General features: G+C 47.4%; 1 protein-coding gene across 3 annotated transcripts in view; it reads right to left on the bottom strand.

The window, feature by feature from the left end:
• The window catches only part of Slc43a2 (solute carrier family 43 member 2), a 44487-nt gene that overhangs the window by 18997 nt on the left and 1174 nt on the right, over window positions 1-24316 (bottom strand). For all 3 annotated transcript variants that reach the window (XM_087191592.1, XM_087191593.1, XM_087191591.1), the window contains exons 3-6: window positions 23725-23949; window positions 14647-14854; window positions 13128-13183; window positions 12255-12331 (exon numbers count right to left, since the gene is read on the bottom strand). In XM_087191592.1, the coding sequence (XP_087047718.1) occupies window positions 12255-12331; window positions 13128-13183; window positions 14647-14854; window positions 23725-23884 (501 nt within the window). In that variant the 5' untranslated portion in view covers window positions 23885-23949. The remainder of the gene's footprint in view (window positions 1-12254; window positions 12332-13127; window positions 13184-14646; window positions 14855-23724; window positions 23950-24316) is intronic.

The raw sequence follows: 24316 nt of genomic DNA on the forward strand, positions 1-24316 counted from the left end.
CACTGTGCTGAGCTGCCCTCCAGGAGACTTACACCAATGAATACACCCCACGGCAGTATAGCAGGGTCTGTTTAATAGAAGCTACTCCATCATTGTGTGCTATCATTATTCTTAACATTTGCTACTTTACCAATACCTCTGCCTTAAAACCATATTCTTGGCTGGGTGTGTAGATCAGAGGTAGAGGACTTGGCTAGTACACCTAAGGGCACTGGGTTCAACCCTCAGCACCACATACACAAAAAAATCCCCATTTATTTGTGTATATGAACAAAATTGATCTATGACTGATATTTTCATCAAAATCATCTGGATGGTGGGTGGAAGTAAAAATGAAACAAGATTGGCTATGAGTTGGCAATTGCTGGAGTTGCAAAATAGGTATATGAGGTTCATTACACTATTCTCTCTAAAACCATGTATGTTTATATTTTTCTATAATTTAAAAAATTGAGCAGGGGATTTAGCTCAGTGGCACCACACCTGCCTCACAAGCGCAAGGTCCTAAGTTCGATCCCTGGTACAAAAAAAAAAAAGTAAAAAAATAGTGTTTATGCCAGGTGAAAGCTCTCTGGAAAGAACTCTGAGGTTGACCTTGAGCAATGAAACCCAAAATATAAACATTTTGACAAAAGTCAGCGTGTGGTCACAAAAGAATAAACAGTGCAGAAGACAGGATTTCTCTGTGGACACAGTTTACTTTTTAAAATGGTAGGGCCAGGGATTTAGCTCAGTGGTTTCGCCACCTGCTGCGCAAGCGCAAGAACTTGAGTTAGATCCCCAGTACCAAAAAAAATATATATATGGTAATACTAATTCATATTTTAGCATTCAACCTGAAGCCTTCCTTTCCTCGTACAGCTATGTCGCCTGCTAGAGGAGACTGCCCAGGAAAAGCTTGCTCAGATTTCCTTATTATTAAGTAATAATACATATAATAATAACAACCACTTTTAATACCTAATCCTCAAAGCGGCCAGGTGTGGTGGTGCATGCCTGTAGCCCCAGCACTTGGAAGGTTAGGGCAGGAGGATTGCCATGAGTTTGAGGTCAGCCTGGTCTATATAGTAAGACCTTGTCTCAGAAAAAAACAAACTACATACCAAAAAACAAAACAAAACAAAACAAACAATCCAAAAAACAAAACCAAAAAAACACACCTACACACCTAAAAGTAACTGTTTAAGATATTATTTATCTTTTTTTTTTCTCAGTGGGCATTGAAACTACTGCCTCACACACACTACCAAGCACTCTATTACTGAGCCATATCCCAGCCCATCATCCTCAGTTAATGAGTACAAAACAAGTCAAGGCACTGCCCGAGGTGGTAAAGATCAAATGATCAAATTTAGACTGCAAACCAGGCCAAGGCTAAAGGCATAGCCACCAGGCTACACAACCTCTAGGGAGCCTCACGTGACCCTGCCTGACAAACACTTCAGTCTGGCCCCAAGGCAGTTTCCCTCATGACTCTTTATAAGTTCCTTACCAAGCATCCTGTCTGATTCCCACCCACTGGAGATTTTGACATCCCTTTAGATGATTTTTGTTTGTTTTTGAGACAATGTCTCGCTCTGTATTCCAGGCTGGTTTGAAGTCACTATGTAGCCCAGGCGGGCCTCAAACTCACTGCGATCCTCCTGCCTCAGCCTCCCAAGTGCTAGGATTACAGGCCTGCGCCACCTCACCTGGCTCAGATGCTCCTTTTAAAACCTATCTGCCCTGCCCTCACCTACTCTTGCCATTCCTTGGGTGACCTCCCCCTGGTCTTACAGAGGGATATGCACTGGCTTGTGGAGTCCCCCTCGCTCTCTCCTGGCCTAGGTCTCCTCCCGAACTGGCCCCTCACTAGCTCATTCCCGCTCCTGTCTCTGCCCAACCTCTGCTGCACATAATGGCTGCTCAAAAGCCATGCTGCTGGAGTGCTGGCTAGGTGGGAGCTGAATGCCCTAGTGTGGCCTTGAGGGCCTGCTGGAAAGGAAGAATCCAGCTCAACTGCCGAGGAGGAAGCTAAACCTTGCTGCAGTGACAGATGCCAGGGGAAACATTCAACAGAGGCTGCTTCCTGACTCTTGGTGGGCAAAGCAGACTCCTCTCCAGGCTCTCGGATTCTTCTCAAGGCTGCCCTGTTGCCTCTGCTCTGCTAGGCTTCCACGCAGGCCTCAATCATGCGGGGACACTGTGATGACTCACTCCCTCTTGGTCTCCAGGCTGTGCCATAAACAAGCCTGGCTGCAGGGACAGCAGCAGCTGCAGGCAGCCCCTCCCCTGGCCTTCTGGCCATGGAGAGCAACCACTGGGAAAGACAGGTAGGATGGACTGTCCTCCTTGGGGGATTCCGAGGGGTCCAAGGGTATGTGCTTTTCTCCCCAGGAGCTCCCAGGGCAGGCTGTGGGGCTGGTGACAGGCAGGGACAGATGGCCCCTGTGTAGTGTCCCTGCCGTTGACTTTCCAGATCCATGGCCTCTCCAGCCCACCAGGCCGGGAGGTGCAGCTGGCCCCACGCGAGATGCCGTGTGCAGCTGGTGTGGGGCTGGCATTCTGGCCCTCCGGCCCCTGCAGGGGTGAGCCTTGTCCTCAGGTGGCTGGTGACACATCCTGAGTTCTGTACATTGTGTGTGGGCAGGATCCAGGTACCAGTCTGAACAAGAGAACTCAGCAAAACCGATCTGTTTCCTAACCCAAACAACTGGTGCCTCTCAGCACATGTTGCCCAGGAGAAGGTCCTTGTGGTCACCTTTCCGCTTCACCGCTGAAGGGGTAGAGAGCGGGAAGGAACTTCCCTCCCCACCTGCCAGGTCCAGCCCTGCCTTGCCCCCACTGACGTTCTGTTTGCTCCCACACATGTCAGGTGCTGCAGCAAATTCATGAGGCGGAACCTTCTGTTGGGCCACTTTTTCCCAAGCCAATGACAATCAGCTGACTGTTCTGGGGTCCCAAGGCGCAGAGGAAAGTAGAGGGGAGAGGCTGAACTAGCTCAGGTGCTAGGACAGTCCCACTTGCTGTCCCCTGGGCACCTCAGAGGGGTCAGGCAGCACCTTGAGACCTTCATCTGACATAGAACTGAGGTCTACTGAGCAGGAATGGTGGACTCAGAAGGCCGTGGATTTGTAAAGTCAGAGCCAGGGACACTACACAGGGGCCATCTGTCCCTGCCTGTCACCAACCCCACAGCCTGCCCTAGGAGCTCCTAGGGAAAGAAGCACACATAATTGGATCTCTTAGGATCCTCCAAGGAATGTTAAACCTGGGGTATTCATCGGCTTCCTGCTCTCCTGGCAGGTATATAAAGAAGGATGTTTATTCTCTTCTCTTCAAACTTTGATCCAAATCCTGTGGCATCTTTTCTTTCTCAGACTTAAAGTCACTTAGGGCATTTTTCCTGAAGGAGCCTGGCAACATTTTGTAACCCGTTTTCTGTGAAGGTTTCAACTCAAACTCCCTATCCCGCCCAGGCTGACAGAGGTCAGAGTAATGAAGTAGAAAAGATATGTTCAGTTTTTGGCTGCATCTGCTCCCATTTCTAAGCAACCCGTGCCTTGGATTGCGGGGTGTCAACCCAATGCTGCTGCCACAGCCACTCACCAGTGTTTGTGCTCCAGCTGATGAAGCAAGTTAAAGGGCTGTACAAACTCAAGGAACTGAGCAAACAGACCGGAGTGTGCTGAGCAGATGTCCAGGGAGAGGCCGTGGGCTGGCCCTGTGCCCTTCCTCCAGGACCTGTGATACAGGGACCCAGGAGAACCAGCCTCGGCTGTTGGGTGGCCCACCTGGTATGCGACCCACCCTGGCCCTCGAAGCCTCCACTCCAGATGAAAGAAGCACCCACGAGTGCAGACCTCTTGGGCTCTGGGAGAAGGCTACTGGCCGTTTCCTCTTGGACCATACGGAAAAGGCACTTTGCCAATTTGGAGCTGCCTCTTCACTAACGGAGGTAACAGCCCACCATCTCTGGGCATCTTTATTAGACTGTAGCCCATACCACATAAACCCCTTGGGACTAAGTCTCTAAATTGACAGGCACGGTGGCACATGCCTGTGATCCCAGCACTCAGGAGACTGACGCAGGAGGATTGCCTCTAGTTCAAGGCCAGTCTGGGCTACATAGTGAAGTGAATAATAGAGTGAGATTTTGTCTCAAAAAAAAAAAGTTCCCATGGCTGGGGATTTAGCTCAGTGTTTCCACCGCCTGCCTCACAAGCACAAGGTCCTGAGATCGATCGATCCCCCGTACCAAAAAATAAAAGATCCCAAATTAGGGTATCTATGGCACCGCATTCCTTTACATTCCCAGGTTATCAAGGAGCAGTGTGATCCACAGCCCTAAAGTGGTATGAGAGATTTGATTTAGGAAGCTCTTAACTATGACCCTAAAGACTCCTTTGTCCCCAAAACAAGAACATGGGCAGGAGACACACACAGAAAGTTCATTGTGCGGCTAGTCTGTATCTCTGGGAGCTGCCCCTGACAGTTCTGCTTTTTAAAGGCCTGGGCTGTGTCAGAAAGAGATTCAGCTCTGCTCAGCAGAAGCCCTGGCCAGCCTAGGAGCATTGCCCAACAGCTCTGGCCTGTCCTTGCTGATCTGCTTCCCATTCCCCTTTCGGGGTCTGTTCTCATGAGAGATCAGGCATCATGGGACAGGGGAATGTCCAAGGATATCCCTCCGGCCAGTGGGGGCTGGGAGGAGGTGACCTCAAGTGCTTAAGAGTGTGGGCCTGAGCCACTGGAGGACTAGGGGTGGGGTAACAGTCGGGCTCTCAGCCTGGGAACAGTGACTGATTCAGGAGCAGCTTGGAGCCTCCAGACCAAAGGCTGGCAATTTTTTTCCATAGAGGACCAGAGAGTAAATATTTCAGGCTATGAGGCCATATGGTCTCTGTCATGACCACTAAGGCACAGAGGCAGCCACAGACAGCATGTGGACAAATAAGCCTAGTGAGGTTCCAGCAGGACTTTATCACAACAAGCCGCACTCTGCATTTGGCCTCAGGTGGTGATTGGCCGACCTCTGCTCTAGATCCAGGATGAGGACCTTAGAGGACAGGCCATGGGCCTCCCCTTCAGCAGACCTGCAGTAGCCAAGTGCTTTAAAGGATGATCAGACAGTCCTGTCTAAGCTAAGTAGGTGGCTTTTTACCTCCTCTTCGGGGCAGACCCAGGTGCTCACAGAAACCCTCCTGCTGGAGTTTCAGCCTTCACACAGAGCTGGGGGAGGATGATGAAACCAATCAGTTCTCCAGCAAAATGCCCCAGAGCAGCACAGAGACACCAGATGTTTGCAAATAATAGCAAAAGGGTCCACAGTCCTCCTGAAGCTTGTTCAGGGACCAGGGAAAGGGCCAAAAGCCCTAGGGCAAGATCCCTTGCTCACTCAGAAAGAGAGCTAGTTCCTTTGCATTTGAAAGAGCTCCTACAAAATGTTAAAAAAGAAAGTGATAAAAGCAATTCCATAGAAAAACAGACAAATGATGCAAAGAAGTAATTTACAAGAGATACAAATAGCCCCCAAAGAGGTGAAAGGACACTCTGTCTCACTCATAATTAAAGAAATTTTAAAAATCAGTGTATCATTTTTCATCAGGTTAGATTGACTAATGTTTAAATAAAGATGAATGGGGCCGGGAATTTAGCTCAGTGGTTTCGCTGCCTGCTGCGCAAGCGCAAGGACCCGAGTTTAATCCCCGGTACAAATAAATCAATGAATGAATGAATGAATAAATAAATAAATAAGAAAGAATGATACAGTCTTGGAGGGAGAGGGAGAAAAGGGGACTTTCAGACATGCTGGTAGGATTGTGTTAGAAGGTCATTTAACAGCAAATACTAAATTTTAAAACATGTTTATGCTGTGGCCCAGCAATTCCACTTCCGGGAGTTTATTTTATAGAAATACATGTATGGGGGATTTGGGGTATCTAGTAGGTTTGGGAGTTACATCTCTTCCCCCTGTATCATTCTGGAAGTCTTCCACTGAGATTACTGCTTGGAGGAAAACAGAAATTCAAAGTATCCTGGAAAGAAGGTACCTGTGAAAGAAGCAAGGAGGCTCAATAAGGACACTGGAGACCCCCAACAGCTGGTCCCAGCACCTGGAAGGAAGCTCCCCCCACCACCATCCCAAGGTCCTAGGGCAGAGAAGCTGAGCCCCGCGGGTGCCAGAAGCACACACACAACCCCCTCTCCCCTGGAAATGAGAAGACATGTAAACAAGCCTCAAAAACAGACTTCTGGATCACCTATAGCAACCCCAAAGGGAAAGGAGATGGAACAATCTGATACTCTACCACCTGGGCTCTCTGAACTGGCAACAAAAGAGGATCTGGGAAAAATGAAATCAGAAATAATTACCCAGATATCAGCAAAGATTTTGCTCACGGTGCAAGACATGATTAATAAATCTAGAGAGGACACAGATAAAAAAAATAGAGGATCTGAGGAACATGATGGGAATCCCAACATGGGAAAGAAATGGAATCCATAAAACAGATGCAAACAGATTTCTAGGAGATTAAAAACTCCATCGAAAATCTGCACAGCAGAATGAACCAATGTGAGGATAGAATTTCAGATACAGAAGAAGAGATTGCAATTAGTGATCAGGAAAACAAAAATTGCGTTAAAATTGTAAAGGAACACGAGAAATCAACCCAGCAGCTGCTAGACAATGCAAAGAAGAATAACATAAGACTGATTGGAGTCAATGAAGAAACAGGAGAGAGTGCAGATGACATAGAAAAACTGTTCACAGAAGTGATGGTAGAAAACTTCCCAAGGAGGGTAAAAGAACTTGACATACAGATAAGTGAGGCATACAGGACTCTAGCTAGCCTTGATCAAAAAAAATCTATACCTACACATATAATAGTTGGGATTCCGGAAACCCAACAGAAGAACAAAATTCTATAAGCAGTGAGAGAAAAGAAACAAATCACATACAAAGGAAAGCCCATCAGAATCACAGCAGACTTCTCAATGCAAACCCTCAAGGCAAGAAGAGCTTGGAGTGACGTATTTCAAGCCCTAAAGGAAAACAGCCTCCAACCCAGACTGACGTACCCTGCAAAACTATCTTTCAAAATTGATGGAGAAATAAGATACTTTCATGATAAAGAGCACTTCAGGAACTTCATGAATACCAAACCGGCACTCCAAAAAATTTTATACAATACCCTAGGAAAAGACAATGAGGGTCACAACCCCAGGAAACCCAGCAGAATGAATCCATTGGGTGTGACAAATTAAACACAACGGGGGAGAATCCAACAAAAAGAAAAAGTCATGACAAGGCTTTTAAAACTTCTAACTTCATCTCCCTAATGAGTGTATAATTCAATCTTGTTACTGTACTGATTAGTATTTTTCTGATTCTAGAGTTGCACACCTTTCCTTGTGCTGTACTGGCTATTTATCATCTTCTTAGGTCTACTTTTTAATTGGGTTGTCTATTAATGAGCTCTAAGAATTCTTTATATATTCTGGTCATAGGTTATATGCATTGGAAATATGGTATGTTTAAGGACTACTTTTCATTTTAATGATGTCATTTAAAGTTCTAAATTTTGATGGAATCTCATTTCTCAATTTTTTTCTTTTATACATCATGTCTTTTGTATACTAGGCAGTTCTTGCCTACCCTGAACTCATAAACATTGTCCCTTATAATTTCTTCTTAAAGTTTTATACTTTTAGGCTTTCATGTTTAGGTTCATAGATCCCTTCAAGTTATTTTCATGTATGGAAATAAAGGGTTGAGGTTAATTTTTTATATACGGTTACCAGGTGTTCCAGTGCCGTTTGATGAAAACACTATCTCTTCCTCAGCTCTTGAATTGAGTTTATATTCTATAAAATGCTAATGTTAAATAATCTTTCAAAACTCAGGGGACCATATATGTGTGGTTCTATTTCTAGATTCTGTTTTATTCAAATGATCTCTATGTCTTTCCTTACACCAACACTGCCTTGATTACTGTAGCTTTAGAAGAAGTCTTAAAATTAGGTACTAAACGTCATCCAACACCGTTTTTTTTTTTTTTAACTTTTCTAGGTCCTTTGTACTCCCCTACATAACTTCTAAATTTCAATATGCAATTCTTCATTTATAGCAAGTATACACAGACCTGAATTTTCATATATACCTTGTGTTTTCTAATCCTGCTAAATTCAAATACAAGTTCTAGGGGCTCCTAGAGATTTCTTAGTATTTTCTCTGTAGATGATCATTTCATCTACATATAAAGATTTTGCTTCTACCCTGCCAATCCTATCCTAATTGTGTCATTTTATTGCCAGACTATTTTGGTGGGGCCTGGGTTTCAAAGTTTAATGGACAGATAAAGAGTAAGCATATATGCCCTTGTTCCCCACCTTAAGGAGAAAGCATTGTACCTTCTCCATTCATATAAGGCGTTCTCGCTGGAGCTATGGAGTACATGTCTTTAATCTGTTGAGAAGGTTCTGTTCTACTTCTAGTCTCCTGATAGCTTTTACCATGAACAGCTGTAGAATTTATAGTCCAATACTTTTTTTCCAACTAGTGACAGGATCATATGGCTTTTTCCTTTCCTCTGTTAAAATGATGGCTTTTGGGGGTGGATCTTCCAATGCTGAACCAACACTGCCATCCCTATAACAAAACCACTTTCTACATATTGCCAGATCTGACTTCTAATAGTTTGTTTTGTTAAACAAATTTCTATCTATGTTCATACTTTTTCCTCTATTATCTTTATCCAGTTTTAGGATTAGCACAATGTTGAGTTCCTAAAATGAGGGGAGAAGTGTTCCTTCTTTTTTCTGCTTTAATTGTTTGATATAATTTATCAGTTAAAATGTATATGACCCTGCTGTTGTCATACAGGTAGGTTTTCAAGCTAGGAATATACTTTCTTTAATAGGTGCTATTCAAATTTTATATTTCTTCCAGAGTTAGTTTCATTAATTTGTCTTCCAAGGTACTTCTTAGAAGTTGTCATTTTTATTTCAAAACAGATTTTTGAAATATGCTTTCTGTATCCTTTTAAATTCTGTAAAATCTATGGTAATGTCTCCTAGATCTTGATATTATAATTTAAAAAATGTATAATTGATATTGTGTAACAGGAAGAAAATGTCTAAAGGTGCACGGGAAGTGGGAGGGGTAGTGGAAAGGAAAAACGGAAAAAAAAATATGAGAAAAGGAAAAAAATGGAAACAAAGTCTTTGCAAATAGGGAAGGGTGGGGGGGGGGTGAAGGCAGGGCAAGGGAAGGGGAAAAAATAAGAACCAAGATACTCATGTAAAGGTACAAGATCCCAATGATGAATGTAACTGTATTTATACCTAAAATGTACCAATAAACTTAATGGGGAAAAAAAAGAAAAAAAAGAAATACATGTATGGGGAAGTTCACCTCAACATTACCCATAAATTGCAGGGCCAGGGATTTAGCTCAGTGGTTCCGCCGCCTGCCTCGAAAACGGAAGGACGTGAGTTCGAGCCCCGGTACCAAAAAAAAACAAAACCATAAATTGCAGAAATTGAAAATCAACCCAAATGTGTATTAGTAGGAGACTGGTTTAATAAATTATGATACATCTACATTATAAAATAATACAGAACTGTTTAGTAATGGAAGATCTCTAGAATTTAAAATAAGAAGGTAGATTTCTAAGTACTTTTTTTTTTGGTACCGAGGATGTAACTTGGGTCCTTGTGCTTTCGAGGCAGGCAGCAGAACCACTGAGCTAAGTCCCTGGCCCTAGATTTCTAAATACTGATGGGACAAATCTAAAAGATACATTAAGTGGAAAAGCCAAGTTGTAGCAGTTAAAAATAAAAAGAGCCAGTTGTAGTGGTACATGTCTGTAATCCCAGCACTCAGGAGGCTGAGGCAGGAGGATCACCATGAGTTCAAGGCCAGCCTGGGCTGCAAAGTGACTTGAAGGCCAGCCTGAACTACACAGTGAGACCCTGTCTCTAAATAAATAAATAAATAAATAAATAAATAAATAGCGTACCTTTAGTATATACAAGATTTAAAGCAATACTGCAGAAACACATTTCAAAAACTGATGATGGTAGCTGGGGATTTAGCTCAGTGGTGCTGCTGCCTGCCTTGAAAGTGCAAGGTCCCATGTTTGATCCCCAGTACCAAAAAGAAAAAGGGGAAAAACTGATGATGGTAGACAGACATAATAGAATTTTACAGTCTATGTATTTCTGAAATGTTGAATTTTTAAAAATAAAAACATTTGTTTTATAATCATAAAAAAATAACAGTTACAGGCCTATTAGTTGTTCTTAAATTTTTTTAGATAACTTCAGAGTTCACTTTCAAGCCTTTCTTAAAGGCTACTTTTTATTTATTTATTTATTTATTTATTTATTTATTTATTTGGTACAGGAGATCGAACTCAGGACCTTGCACTTTCAAGGCAGGTGGCAGAACCACTGAGCTGAATCCCCACCTCTTAAAGGCTACTTTTATATATTTATGTGTGTGTATGTGTTGCTAGGGACAGAACCCAGGATCTCAAGTGTGCTGGGCAAGTGCTCTACCACTGGCCCATCTCTGCATTTTGGAGCTTAAATTCCGCAAGTCTCAGGGCCATCTGAGATTCACACCTACCATCACAGAGCCTGGGTGTGACTAAAATAATGGGTGTGATGCCAGAGTTTTATTTTTCACTTTGATAAAGGGCTGGTGGTTTTCACACTGTCCATGAACAAACAGAACGCAACTCTTGTTTCACAATTTACACAATTTGGTGGAATGTGTACGTTGGATGGTGTGAACATATTTCCTACAGTTCCAACATGTTTTCCTCTGGGAATTTGGAGGGAAGATGTATCTATTTTTCCTTTAAATCTACCCATTAAAAGAACCAAAATAAATGTGCCCAAAAGAATACAATGTATATCTCCCTGACACCAACACAATGTCACCAGATTTATGGGTGTCACGAACACCTTGCAGACAGCCACCCCAGAGCATGCCACATGTATCACCGCTGGGCTCTTCTCACCTAACACAGACTGCAGTGAACTTTCTATGTCAGTGGCCCTGGGCCCACACAGTTAACCCTCCCTGCCTGGATAAAACTAGCAAGGCAAAGCATGGGAAGGGGGAGGAGAGGAGACCTTGGGCTTTGCCTGTGGCATGCAGCCTGCAGGCGATGACCAAGATGCCAGCACCTCTTCAAGCTCCTTACCAAGGGATCAGAAGTGCCCAGTGCTCCCTTGGAACAAAACACAAAACTTTCAACAGCATGACTCATTGGTATAAAGGGAAATCAGAAGCCAGAGTACACTGCAAATAGTAATGGTACATTCTGTATCCTGAAAACAACTTCACGGTAAACTGAGGCAGAGAGCACTCCCTGTTGGGGAGAAGACTATTATTCTTACTTCTTTCCCAGCTTTGAATGACACCTTCCCTGACCCAGAAGCATGCAGAGCTCCTTTTTTCCTTCTGGGGAAGACTCTTTTGTTTGTACTTGGATTTTCTTTCAATCTACACCTTCCTTCAACACCTCCCCCCCAACACACACCTCAAAAAGAAGCATATTTTGTGATATCGTACTGCTCCCAAGAAAGGGGTACTCAGTATGGTGAGAAAACATCTCTCTCCCCAAAACCAGGCTTTGTCTTTTTTCTTTTCCTTCCTTCCTTCCTTTTTTTTTTTCCCTTCCTTCTTTCTTTCTTTCTTTCCTTCTCTCCTTCCTTCCATATTAAGGGTCAAAATGAGGGTATCACACATTTTAGGCACGTGCTCTACCTATGAACTACAGCCCAGCCTAGTGCCCTGGCATTTTAGAAAACCAAGATGAGACCCCACACGGGTGCTCCTGAGTCTGTCACTTGGTTCTGGGCAAAGGCAAAGGATGGAGCTAGGGAGATTCAAAGGGAGGTTTGTTTTTTGGTTACACCATTTGCCTGAACTCCCAGAGACACCAGTGATGCAAAGCAAGAGAAAAAGTGGGCAGCAGCCTTTTTTTCCCCTCCTCTTGCCTTCTCTAGGCACATGGCTAGTAAGCTGCTCCACAGTGCTGAGGTCAATGTGAGGAGGTGGGAGCCAATCACCCTACCAGCGGCACCCTGGTGCCTACAGGAACTCCCAGTTTGGGAGGCAAGGAATGGCTTTGCTGTCAGCCCTCCCCTTCTTGGGACATCCAGGATTATGTAGGTGAATGGAAGGCAAGGAATGGAAACCAACAAAAGTTGCCTGAAATTCACAAGCAGATTGCTGAAAAAAAACCATGGATACTCACTGTTAATGAGGTGAAGGTCATGCACATCCCACCAAAGCCATTCAGAGCCAGGGCGATGAAGATGAGCACAGAGAGAGCTGTAAGAAAACAAAGTCATAAGTGGGGAACCATAGCTGAGCTTCAGCAAGGCCAGGGCCTGGGCCAAGGCCTCTACAGAGCAGGCTGAAAGAAGGAGGAGCCATTGGGTTTAGCGCCCAAAACCCACTGAGGTGAAAGCCTCCTGTTTACCCTCCTCCCCTGGGCTACCTCACGGAGCTTGAAACTTTTGCAAAAGGCACATGCTCATCCTCCTTTCTCCATTAACCTAGCCGCAAGCAAGAAGCCTAAAGGAGCTGCTTCATTAAAACCAAAAACCTAGGCTTCCAAAAATCAGTAAGTGAGCCTGGCTAAGATTTTGGTGAAATTCAGGCCCTATTTTGTCGTTCGTTCTCAAAGTCTTCGAGCCAACAGCCCCATCTGAACAGAGACAGGGACCAGATAGCTTCCAAGCTATAATAAAAGGCTGCCTTGTGAAGGCTCAGCTCATGCCTTCTGTATACACAGAGGCCCATGTTCCTGCAGCCAGCCTGGTTCCTAGAGCTTGTCTCGAAAGTTGACATCAGTGGGGCCATCAGGAACTGGCTGGCCTGAAGATGAGATGGAGTTTTGCATACCCTGGGAGCTCCTCTAATCACCTGTCTGGGTGATTACTCTCTTTCCTGGCCATTCATGTGAGATAAGCAACCGAGTAGAAACCTAACACATGTCCCCTCTAGCTTGAGCAGGGAGCACCAGGCCCCACCATACAGCATCCAAAAGCAGGAGGGCCAGGGAAGACCTCTGGGCAGTCTCTCCCCAGTCCTTAACAAAAGGGTAGAGGAAAGGCAGACTCACAATTTGGGTTACTTGCTCCATATGCAATCAGCAAGCAGGAGACAGCAAAGCAGGCACTAAAACCAAGCAGAAATAGCACATTATTTATCACGTTATTGATTGTTGTTATATATTGTTATCATTTAGGAGTATTTCCTCTGCATCCTTTCAGAACACTTACAGTTATTTGATTTAACAATCCTGGGAGCCAGGTATGGCACATGCCTATAATCCCAGAACTCTGGGAGGCTGAGGCAGACAGATCACAAGTTCAAGCCCAGGCTGGGTAATTTAGTGACTTAGTGAGATCCTTTCTCAAAATAAAAAAAAATTCCTGGGGATTTCTAAGGAAAACAATTGGCTCCTACTGGCCGATAAGAAAGATAAATATCATTAAAAAAAAATATGTCAGGCATGGAGCTGCATGTAATCCCAGCACTCAGGAGGCTGAGGCAGAAGGATTGCCACAAGTTCAAGGTCTGAACTACATAGCAAGACCCTGTCTCAAAAAACACTAAATAAATAAATAAGGAAAGAAACAAAAACAAGTTTCTCCAAGGTCTTCTACCTAGCATGAGACAAAGTTGGAACTGAAGCCCCCAAATCAGACCTTATAAACCCCACCCCAGATGGGAGAGGGCCAAGGCTCTGAAGCAAGGGAAAACACAAGGATTCCTCAGGTTCCTGAGCCTGCACAGCTGGGCCAGCGGGGAGATGACTGGCTGATCCTGAAGCCCCTCCACCTGGCTCTGCCCTGGGAACCAAGGCCTCTTCAGCTCCAAAGAGTGACTGGAACTGATCCCCAAACCCATTCCCTTCCCAACCATGGGTTTTGCCCAGTGAGGCATGCTCCTGCAAGATCCAATAGGAACAGGGGAGGGGACAGACCAGAGAGGCCAGCTGAAGGTGAACTGACTCTGAGTCTGACAGCTAGAGCGTTAGAGACCAGGAGCACATACCCCAGGGGGCACACCCCAGGGCAGCACTATTAAGGTGCTAATATATTAAGACAGGGATGTCTAACCTTTTAGAGACCAAGTGCCAAACTGCAACCCAAAACTCACTTATTTATCACAAAGTGCCAATACTGCACTTAAACCTGAATGCTGAGGTTTTAGTTTAGAAAAAACTACTCTACGTTACCATCTTTTGTCCTAAAAGAAAAACAGAATAACATGTGTGCCATAGGTTCATCACCACTACATTAGGATTTCCATTCTTTAATCTCATTCAAATAATTTCAGGGCTGGAGATTTAGCTGTGCCTGCCTCCCAAGCACAAGGTCCCTGAGTTTGATCCCTGGTACCACAAAAAAAAAATTTAATAAAATGTTATTTTATTTAACTAATTTACATATTTCGCTGGGCTGGGATGGAACCTAGGACCTCATGTAGGCTAGGCATGTGGTCTACCACTGAGCTACACGCTCACTCCCAGCCTGGGCATTCAGGGAGCCCCACAGAGCACTGGACAGCAGGCTCCAGGATTCCCTCAGGGAGTCCACCTGCCCACCCATCATCCCCAAGGAACCCACACTGACCTGCCCAGAAGTCTGAGCTTCCTTGGACCGTACTTGTCCATGATGATCCCCAGGGGCAGGGTGATGGCACTGAGCAGGAAGGAGCCCACAGTGAAGGCCAGATTTAGAATCTCATCCTGGGCCTTGCAGCTGAGCCAGCCATTCATCCACGTCACCTCCTCGTGCTCAGGCTCTGAGGTGCCCCCCACTGTGCCATTGGTGACATTCTCTGTTGTGTGTAGAGGGAAAGATCACAGGATCATGGCAGGGGTTCCCGAAGATCAGAAGGGCAAGTGCACATTCACAGTCACTCCACTGGGAATGCCAGAGCTGGCTCTGGGCTGCCTGAAGGGCCTAATGACCTCACACCAGGCTTGGGTGTCCATCTCGCCCAAGCCCCCTGAAGTAATAACACAAAGGTTCCTATTTTTTTGGTTGTTGTTGTTCCTAATTTTTGTAGGGGTCATAAACCCTGCAGAGAACCCAATAAAGAAAGCTGTGCTTCTGATTCCCAGAAAACATACAAAGTCTTATCCATAATTTCAGGGGGTTCACTTGAAAGCACTGATGAGACCGCAGGTTAGGATTCCCCTTCTGGAGTATCCTACACCCTAGAGCAGTAGACCTTAGGACCCAGCCTTGGCCACAGGCCCCGACTGGCTAGAACCTTCTCAGCAGCTTTGTGCATGGAAACAGACTGGAGCCAGCACAGAGGCAGAATCTAGACCACCTGGGAAGGACCAGGTGCTGCTCTCACTACAATGCCCTGGTTCTCCTCGGTCAGCCTGGGGAGACTGAATGGGCTTCCTTGCCTCCTTTAGCAATAAGTACAGCTGGCTTCTTAAACATAGATTGAGCCATATGCCATTGTCTCCCCTGGTGTTTTCAAAGCATCAACCACCACACATACTGTATCTCAGAACCTCTCTGGAAAGGGATTTTTTTAATAATCCCAAATGACTTGCTGGGCCGGGGATATAGCTCAGTGGTTTCACCGCCTGCTGCACAAGTGCAAGGACCCGAGTTCAATCCCTGGAACCAAAAAACCCCAAAAAACCCCAAAATGACTTGCTTTCCACCTATTGAGATACCCCTTTCTTAGTTTTCTCACTGGAGTTGCTGTGTTGTTCTCCATGACCACACCCAGGCCCGGCTGCTGAGTGCTGAGCCCCTGAGCCTGATGTGGTGACCACACCCGCTGTGATTTCAACTCTGGAGGGCCTCCTCCAAAGTCCACCCAGCACTGAAACACCACCGAAAGGGAAGAAAAAGTGCTTCGGCAGTCAAAGGTAGGAGGATGAGGGCACCTGGGAAAGTGGCTGCAGAACTCTCTCCTCGCCCAGACTGCTAGTTAAGAGATGCTGACTAATCGTGCAGAAACAGGGCAGACTGATTAGACTCGAGGTTACAATGGAGTCAAGGAAATACTCTCCTCCCTCAGATAACCGCCTGTCTCCCAATTGCAGCTCTGGCGCCAGAGATGTAAATCTGAGGTCTGCAAAGCTGAGGTCTGCAAAGGCTTGCCCAGCCTTTCAGGGCTGCCCCAAAGTCACTGAAAAGAAAGCGGCTGGGGTGAATCGTGCTACATGTCAACTTCTGACCAATAAGCCCTGCTGGGGGCTTGTTTGGAACCTGGCCTCTGGGTTCCAATTTTGGTTTCTCTATTTCCTATTTGTATAATCTTGGGGAAATGACTTGATCTTGCTTTATTTCCTTATCTGTAAATTGGACATAACATAATAATAGTATTCACCTCTAGATCAATGGGAAAAATCCAGCTAACATTCTAGAGCTTACATAGGCATAGAACGTGCTCAATAAATAATAGCTAAAAGCTATCATTATTATTACTATTATTGGAGGCTTAGGACAGAGGCAATGGTGTAACTGGCCAGCAGCAGTGCCAGGCAGGGTGAGGGAGCAGAGTTCTGTAACTGTGTGTGGCTGGCATGATACGTGTCTAGTCTCCCTCTGGGCAGTGAGCCCTGTGGGCAGGGACTGTTTTCAGGTTACCTCTGTGTCCCAGTACCTTTTCAGGCCCTGGCCACAGTAGCTGTTTACTGGATGAATGAAAACAATGAAACCGGATCTCAACAGCCAAAGGATCAAGAGAGAGGAAAAGAAATAGGATGAGCAGAACCAAGTGTAACATAGCAGGGATTTAGGGAGATTACAGTCACAAGGTTAGCTGACTGAAACAACAGAAACAAAACCTCACAAGCCAGATTCCTGGCCCTGACACTTTCAGTTTTCTAAGAGACCATCACACGGATGGTCAGAACACAAGGCAAGCAGGGACCTCTGAGCACAGAGGAATGTAGCTCCGAACAGTCCCAAGTGCCACTGTGGCTGGCAGGCCTGGGCCACTGGCTCATTCGCTATGGGGCAACTCCTGGAAAGGCCCAGCCGCTTCACAGGTGGGTACTAGTTTCAGGTGTCAGCTCTGCCAGCAGCAACAGGAACTGGATCTGCAGTGGGGGCCAGGTCGTCACGTGGCAAAGACCATCTGCGGGTTGACGTGCAGATATGAACAAACCAGCATAGGTGTGACAGCGTGGGCACCAGCCTGTGAGACCCGCAAGGCCATGTGGGGTCTGGAGCCAGTTAGTACACTTGGGGACACTGGAAAGCTCAGGGTTTAGGGTGCTGTAGGCCCTGTGGCTGCAGCAAGCAGTGGGAGGACAAAGAGTGAGAGGCAAGGCAGCAGTCCCCCAGAGAGGAACACAGCTGGAGCCCCACGTCTTCTCTCATCAAGACACTGAAGATAAGAGCCCAAGACAAGGGCTGGGGTAGTGCACTTGCCCTGAATGAGTGAGGCCCTGGGTTATATCCCCAGCAACACACACACACACACACACACACACACACACACACACGTACGTCTCCTTTATATGCTAGAAGTGGGCATAAGATTGGAAACATCTTAACTTCTGTTCAGATCTGGTCACCCCTGTAACTAGACAGGGGCCCTACAAGGAGAGGGTCGGGGGTGCAGGCAAAGGTATCACTCTGTCCTTCCCTCTCTTCATATAGGAACAGAGACCTACGCTTTAAGTGACCAGACTTCTCTCACTAAAGAAATTCCAGCTGGGCTGGGGATTTAGCTCAGTGGTTGCGCCGCCTGCTGCGCAAGCACAAGGACCCAAGTTCGATCCCCGTTACCAAAAAAAAAAAAAAAGAAATTCCTGCCAATGGGGCCAGCTAGCCTTCTGCTCTCCTGCCTCCAGCCAGTGATGTCCAGCAACAGATGGGCCTGGGCTGGGGACACTGAGCAACTTCTCTTATCTGACCAGGGAGCAATGTAAGAGTGTCCCTCACTCTTGAAAGGAATTAAACCTTGGGTGAGTTCAGAAGCTTTGTTGGCAGTAAAAAGCCCACATGAATAGTCTCAGCACCAGCAGAGACCCAGACCCCTTCACACCTGGGCCGTGGTGGACCAGGGGAGAGACAAACAGATAAGCACCCATAGCCAGGCATGGTGGATCACACCTGTGATCCCAGCACTTGGGAAGCTGAAGCAGGAGGATCACCACAAGTTTGAGGCCGCACAGGCTACATAGTGAGACCTTGTCTCAAAAACAAAAAACAAAACAAAACAAAAAAACAGATAAGCACCCAAGTAGTGCCAAATCCCAGGGTGTCTCCCTGCTCCCAGCTTAGAGCTCAGCCCTCACCCAGCCCAGCCTGCTCGGCGCCTCACCTGCACCTGTTTATTAAACAGATGCCTCCGCAGTGGGCGGCCAGAACAGCCCAGCCAGGGAAGACAAACCAAGGCAGGCAAGGAATTGGTGTAACCAGGGCATGCTGCTTAGGAGACCCAGGGCCAGGGAACAGAGAACAATGGTCTGCACTGTTGGGCCCCACTCAGAAGACTGACAAACACAATCTTCACAGAGAAAGCAGCAGAGGAAAGAGGGTGCTATGAACCCACTCAGGTTCCCCTGAGCCTCCCTGGGTCGAAGAGGGGCCTCCCTCTACTCCAGGGAAACAAAGGCAGTGGGGAGCCTCCACCACAGTTGCCAGATGCAGCTAGAGGGAGTCAAGGGTGATGAGACCCTCTAAATTCCAACTTCCCACTTCCCACCAGGGTGCACACCATGCATGCCCCTGCTGAGGGTACCTGCCCCAGGATCTCCTCTCCCCAATCCTGAGTCTATCCGGCAACAGGAAGCAGCATCCCAGTTCAGCAGGGGAGATGTGGGTGAGAGGTCATCTCAGCCTCAGAGCAAACATGAGGCAGGACTCACACAGCTAGAGGGCTGAGTCCCCTTGTTGGTCCCCGCAGCACCAGCCACCTTCTGCAGAGTGCCCGTGTGAGCTGGTGACTGTGTTCAATGGTATTTGCTCCCCTTCCACTCAGGCCTCATTTTCCACACAACAGCCTGGGGAGTTTCGGAGCAGGTAAGTCCCTGCCGAAGGTCTCATAGGGAGCTAGACTTGAATCCAGGCTGTCAGAGTCCAACGAAGCTGCTTGGAACCTTTGGGCTGTGCTGATGCTGCCCTCCTGGCTTAGAAGCAGGCTGTGTCTCAGGAAAAGGCTAAAAGAATGGAGCTGGGACGGGCTGCAACAAAGTATCGGGGCAATATCGCCCAGTGAGAATGGGCTGCTCCATGACTCTCCCACACGGGTCCTGAAAGCTAACCCAAGCCAGACACCAAGAAGCCAAGGGGAGGCCAAGGGATACCGGGAAGGAAACTGGGCCATGATATAAGGAGAAAGGCAGGGTTTGCAGGGACAGCAAAGGGCTCTACCTCTGTGATACATCCTGAGGCCTTAGCAACAGCCTTTAACCATCTTATCTGTTCCTATGTTTTTTGTTGTTGTTGTTGTTTTTTGTTTTTGAGATAGGGTCTTGCTGTGTAGTTCAGGCTGCCTTTAAACTCACTATGTAGCCCAGGCTGGCCTTGATCTCCCTGTGATCCTGCTGCCTCAGCCTCCTGAGTGCTGGGATTATAGGCATGCACCACCATACCCGGCTTTCCTATGGAATTTTAAAAATTCAAAATAAACTGGAGGTGGGCTGAGGGTGTAGCTCAGTGATAGCATGCTTGCCTGGTATGTTTGAGACCCTGGGTTCAATCCTCAGGACCATAAAAATAAACAAACTGGGTAAAAAGAAGTAAAAACAGTCACATTCACAGCAATAAGTGAAAGGTTGGGGCCAGGGATTTAGCTCAGTGGCACCATACCTGCCTTGTCAGCACAAAGTCCTGAGTTCAATCCCCGGTACCAAAAAAAAAATGTGAAAGGTTGGATTTTTAAAAGGTGTCACCCATCAGCCTGTGGTTGTTGAAAAGAACCCATAAAAAGGGAGGGCCCTGGGGTGGGGATTTAGCTCAGTAGTTCCACCACCTGCCTCGCAAGCACAAGGTCCTGAGTTCGATCCTCAGTACAAAAAAAAAAGGGAGGAGCCTAAAGCAGCTGGGACTCTCATGTTCACATAGGCAGCCTGGCTTGGCCTGGCGGGGACCACAGTTGGTGCTGGTTCCCTGCAGGATGGCAGCCCTTCTGCCCTCTCAGGGTCCCAGGGGCAGCTTTCTGCTCTGCCAGGTGAGAGGAATGCATCCTGCCACTGCACGCAGAGTGACTGCATGGTCGAGAGCACAGAACTGGGGTCTGCCTTCATGTTTGCAGCTAAGCTATGACTTCCTCTAGCAGAGGTCATGAAGATTTCTACCTTCAGGGCCGGGGATTTAGCTCAGTGATTTCACCGCCTGCCCCGCAAGCACAAGGACCCGAGTTCGATCCCCAGTACCCCCCCCCAAAAAAAGATTTCTACCTTCAAAGCCTTCATCCCATGCAACCCCAGCATGTGGTAAGCTCTCCATGATTCATAAGCGCCTATAAGAGGTGAACTAGATCATGATCCTCCTCTTCTTCCATGCCATCTTCCTGTCTCAGGAATAAAATCCAGTCTCAAGTGGGCTCCTAGGCCCTGCACACCCTGGCCCCTCTCTCCACCCCAGTCATCTGTGGTGCCAGCCCTTCTCTCCTCTCCTCCAGGGTGGACTTGGGCCCTCCTCACCCCCTACTCTCCTGACTCACCCCTCCTCACCCTGTAAGCTTCTGCTTAAATATCAGAGACCTCCCACCCAATCACTACCAGATTCCCACTGCTGGTCCCCGAACCCTGGGCTCCAGGGAGTCTGTGTGTGATGATTTGTTGGCTCTGAAGCCCTGGTACTGCACATCAGTGAATGTTCACTGCATCTGTGGGTGAGAGGAAAGACGAAACTGGCCCTCCACAGGGAAACCATCCGAGCTGACTATCTAGATAGGCCACTTAGTAACAGAGGAAATGAAGAAAGACGTCAAGTATGGTGGCCACAGCGGCCATCCAGAGGCCAAAAGGACAAAGCCCTGGGAAAGCCCTGTTCTTCCCAGCCTGGAAACCTGACTGGTGTCTTATCCATACCAGGGGGGTGTGTGTAAGCAGGGGTCCAGCTGCCAACATCTCATGGGTATCATGCAGAGCTCATCAAATGCCCCACCCCAGTCTTGTCACTTCTCCTGACCATCTGATGGATAAGGCAAAAGAAGCTGAGGGACAACAGAGCAGTGAGTTGCTTCCTGCCTTCCCTCCCCCGTCCCCTGGGTAAGAACCTGTGTCTGCAGAACTGTATCCGTAGCCAGCTTCTGGCTAGAGCTTTGACGCACTGTTCCCAGAACCCTTCAACAGGTTCAAGCAAATTTTCCTTAGAAAATGAACTCAAAGGGCTGGGGATTTAGCTCAGTGGGTCCGGTGCCTGCCTCGCAAGCGCAAGGTCCCGAGTTCAATGCCCAGTACCAAAAAAAAAAAAAAAAGAAAAGAAAATGAACTCAATCAACAAAAAACTGAGAAACTTGCATCTCAGTCAACAGTACACCAGTCACCTCTTCAAAAGGCTAATTCAATAAAGTCAGTAAATGATCTAACTGATTCTCTTCAATTCAGCCATCCACCCAGTTTGGAAATGGTAGGCCTAATGAGAAACCTTGACCCTAATTCTCCCAAGCCCTCCCAGCCAAGTGAAACCCAGGGGCTTCTGGCTCTGAAAGACAACAGGTTACATGGATTCCAAGAAGCAAGGAGCAAGGTGGCCAGATAGATAAGCTGTGAGGAATCAGCAGGCTTTCCCACCAAGGATGCTGGGTCAGCGGGCTTGCCAGATAATCAGAAAAAACAAAATCAGATGCAGGAGCAAAGATACAGGATAAGAAGTTGATGTTCAACCCACAATCCTGACCCTTTACCTTCACCTTGGCTTGTAGGACCAACCTGTCAGGTCTCTCAAGGGTTTAAATACCAACTCAGCACTGTGTTGGCACAATCTCTGGGACCCCTCCCTCTGAAAAGAAGGAAGAAGGCAAGACTGCAGCAGGAATGAAGTGACCAGCCTCACACTGCCAATATCATACAATAAATTAAATCAGTGGACAATTAAAAAAAAACAAAACCAGGCTGGGGATTTAGCTCAGTGGTTCCACCACCTGCCTTGCAAGCACAAGGTCCAGAGTTCGATCCCTGGTACCAAAACAAACAAACAAACAAACCACCTAGAGTCTGACCTTCCCGAAACCACAGTGAGAGAGGGAGAGAGAAAAGAATCTGACCACAGCAGTCCTCTGGTTTTGATGAGATACAGCACTAAAAGCTTTATTTGGAGTGGACTTTTTCTTTCTATTTTCCAAACCTTCCATGTACCCCCAAAAATGAAGAGTCGAACACTCTAACCTGTTCCTTCCAGAAGAGTCATTAATCTCCTGACATCTCTTGGGCAAAACAGAAAGCTTGCTCAGAGAACAAGGTCTGACTCTCTCATCTCCCAGGATTTCTTGCTGATGAGGGGAAAGGCCTGCCAAGAACCTTTAGGCTCTTAGAAATATTTCTGAGTGGCAAAAGGCTAAAGGTTGCTTATAAATGATATACTTTCTGCCCTCTCCCAGGTGGCCTCTGCATTCCCCCCCTTTCTCCTGTCTGTAACCTCTCCTGCTATCTCCCTAGACACCAGGATGCCCAGGAATCTTCTTGACAGGTCAGAGAAGGGAAACAGGGAGCGTTCAACTCAGGGTTACAGACAGTGCAGGCTGGTCCAGAGCATTCTCTCCCTGCTAGGAAAGAACTCTAGAAAGAAAAGCCACGTGCTGCTGGTGACCCAGGAAGTCAAATCGGGGCTATGGCCATCAAAAGGACTCAAGTGCTGGGGAGAAAGATTATGTGAATTCAACTCTTCCACAGCTACTGCTGGAGATATAGAAGGTGGAAGGAAGTGTTTCTATCCAGGCTGCCCAAGGAGAGCAGGGATTGGGAGCTGCTGGCCCTACTGTTGGGCTGAACCCACCAACCTGCAGTAGTCAGGGTGGAAAGGTGTGATGGTAAGGTTCAGGGTTAGAGTGGAGGTGCAGGTTTCACATAGCCAAACATCCACAGGCTGCCTTCAGCTACACCAATGGTGGGGCAGAGAGAAAGGAGCAAACCTAGCATCATTTCCATAAAATGTCACCCTTCCTATTCCTGCTCATGGGGTTGGAAGGCCACAGTGATGCTCTCATGGCCCGTGGGAGGAAATGGCCTTTGGAGAATCATAAAGCTGCAGAAAATAGACAAGAAATTATATCCGGCAAGCCCTTATGAGACTCCATAATGGCTTGACTGAAAAACATCTAGATTCTAGATGAAACCTTTGGGTGGAGGCGAAGCCACTTCCTCTCTAATGCTTCACACCAGCCCCTGAAATCAGGAGTTCCTCTTTCTTACAGTCAGAGAGCAACTTGTTTACAGCAAGCCGGGGGATGTTCAGGCACTGGGAGGACAAGAGTTCAGCAATGTGGCTGCTGGTTAAAATAGAACCCCTGCATGTGGGAGTTCTGTGTCTATCAATGTCTTCACCTTGGGCAAAGCAGAAGACTGGCTCTGAGCCTCGGTTTCTTCATCCATGAAACAGGGACAACGACATTGAAATGGACCCAGCACACCTGGGTGAGGGTCAAATGGGCCTTTTGATACCCAGGAGGCGCCGAGCAATGAAAGGGCACTGCTAGTTAAGTCTTCATTACAATCTGTCTCTCCCAAAGCCCCGACTCCAGGAACCGACCCCAGACAACGGTGCCCATCTCACCTGGCTCCGTACACAGGTAGGCGTAAAAGCCCTCCGACTTGAGCATGATGAGCAGCGAGCCCCAGCCCAGGAGGACTGCCGAGAAGAGGAGGTTTTCCAATACGGCCGTGCAGGCCATCCACCAGCGGCGCCGATGGGCAGTGGCCAGGGTGGGCGCCATGGTGCGGCGGCACGGCGCGGCAGCACGGCGCGGCGGCCAGGCTCGGGCTCTGGTTCTGCAGCTACCTGCGCACAGACCTCGGCGTCAGCACGGGACCTGCCCAACCCGTGCGGCCGCCCCCCGGCCGCTGCCGCAGGGCGCAGAGCCTGTCACCCCTCTGTGGCCCAGAAGGCAGGTTCGAGAAATGAAGGAAGCAAGTCCCAACCCTGCCTGGGACCCGGATCACCCCGAGCCCGCAGCTGCCTGGAAACGCTGCCCTCCGCTATGCTGGAGCTGTCCTGGCCAGAGACTTCTCCTGCAGCTCACTCCAGGTAAACTGAGGCAAGGAAGGAGGACGGGACGAAAGCATTTTCAAGGACGTGGACTAGTCCTGGAGCCCAGCAAGACAGACATAGCTAGTTTGAGGGCTGTGAGGGCTGGCAGATGGAGGCA

The sequence above is a fragment of the Heterocephalus glaber genome, unplaced genomic scaffold (assembly GCF_053883595.1).
Source record: "Heterocephalus glaber isolate CG9 unplaced genomic scaffold, H.glaber_assembly_v1.0 deba00001564, whole genome shotgun sequence".
NCBI lineage: Eukaryota > Metazoa > Chordata > Mammalia > Rodentia > Bathyergidae > Heterocephalus > Heterocephalus glaber.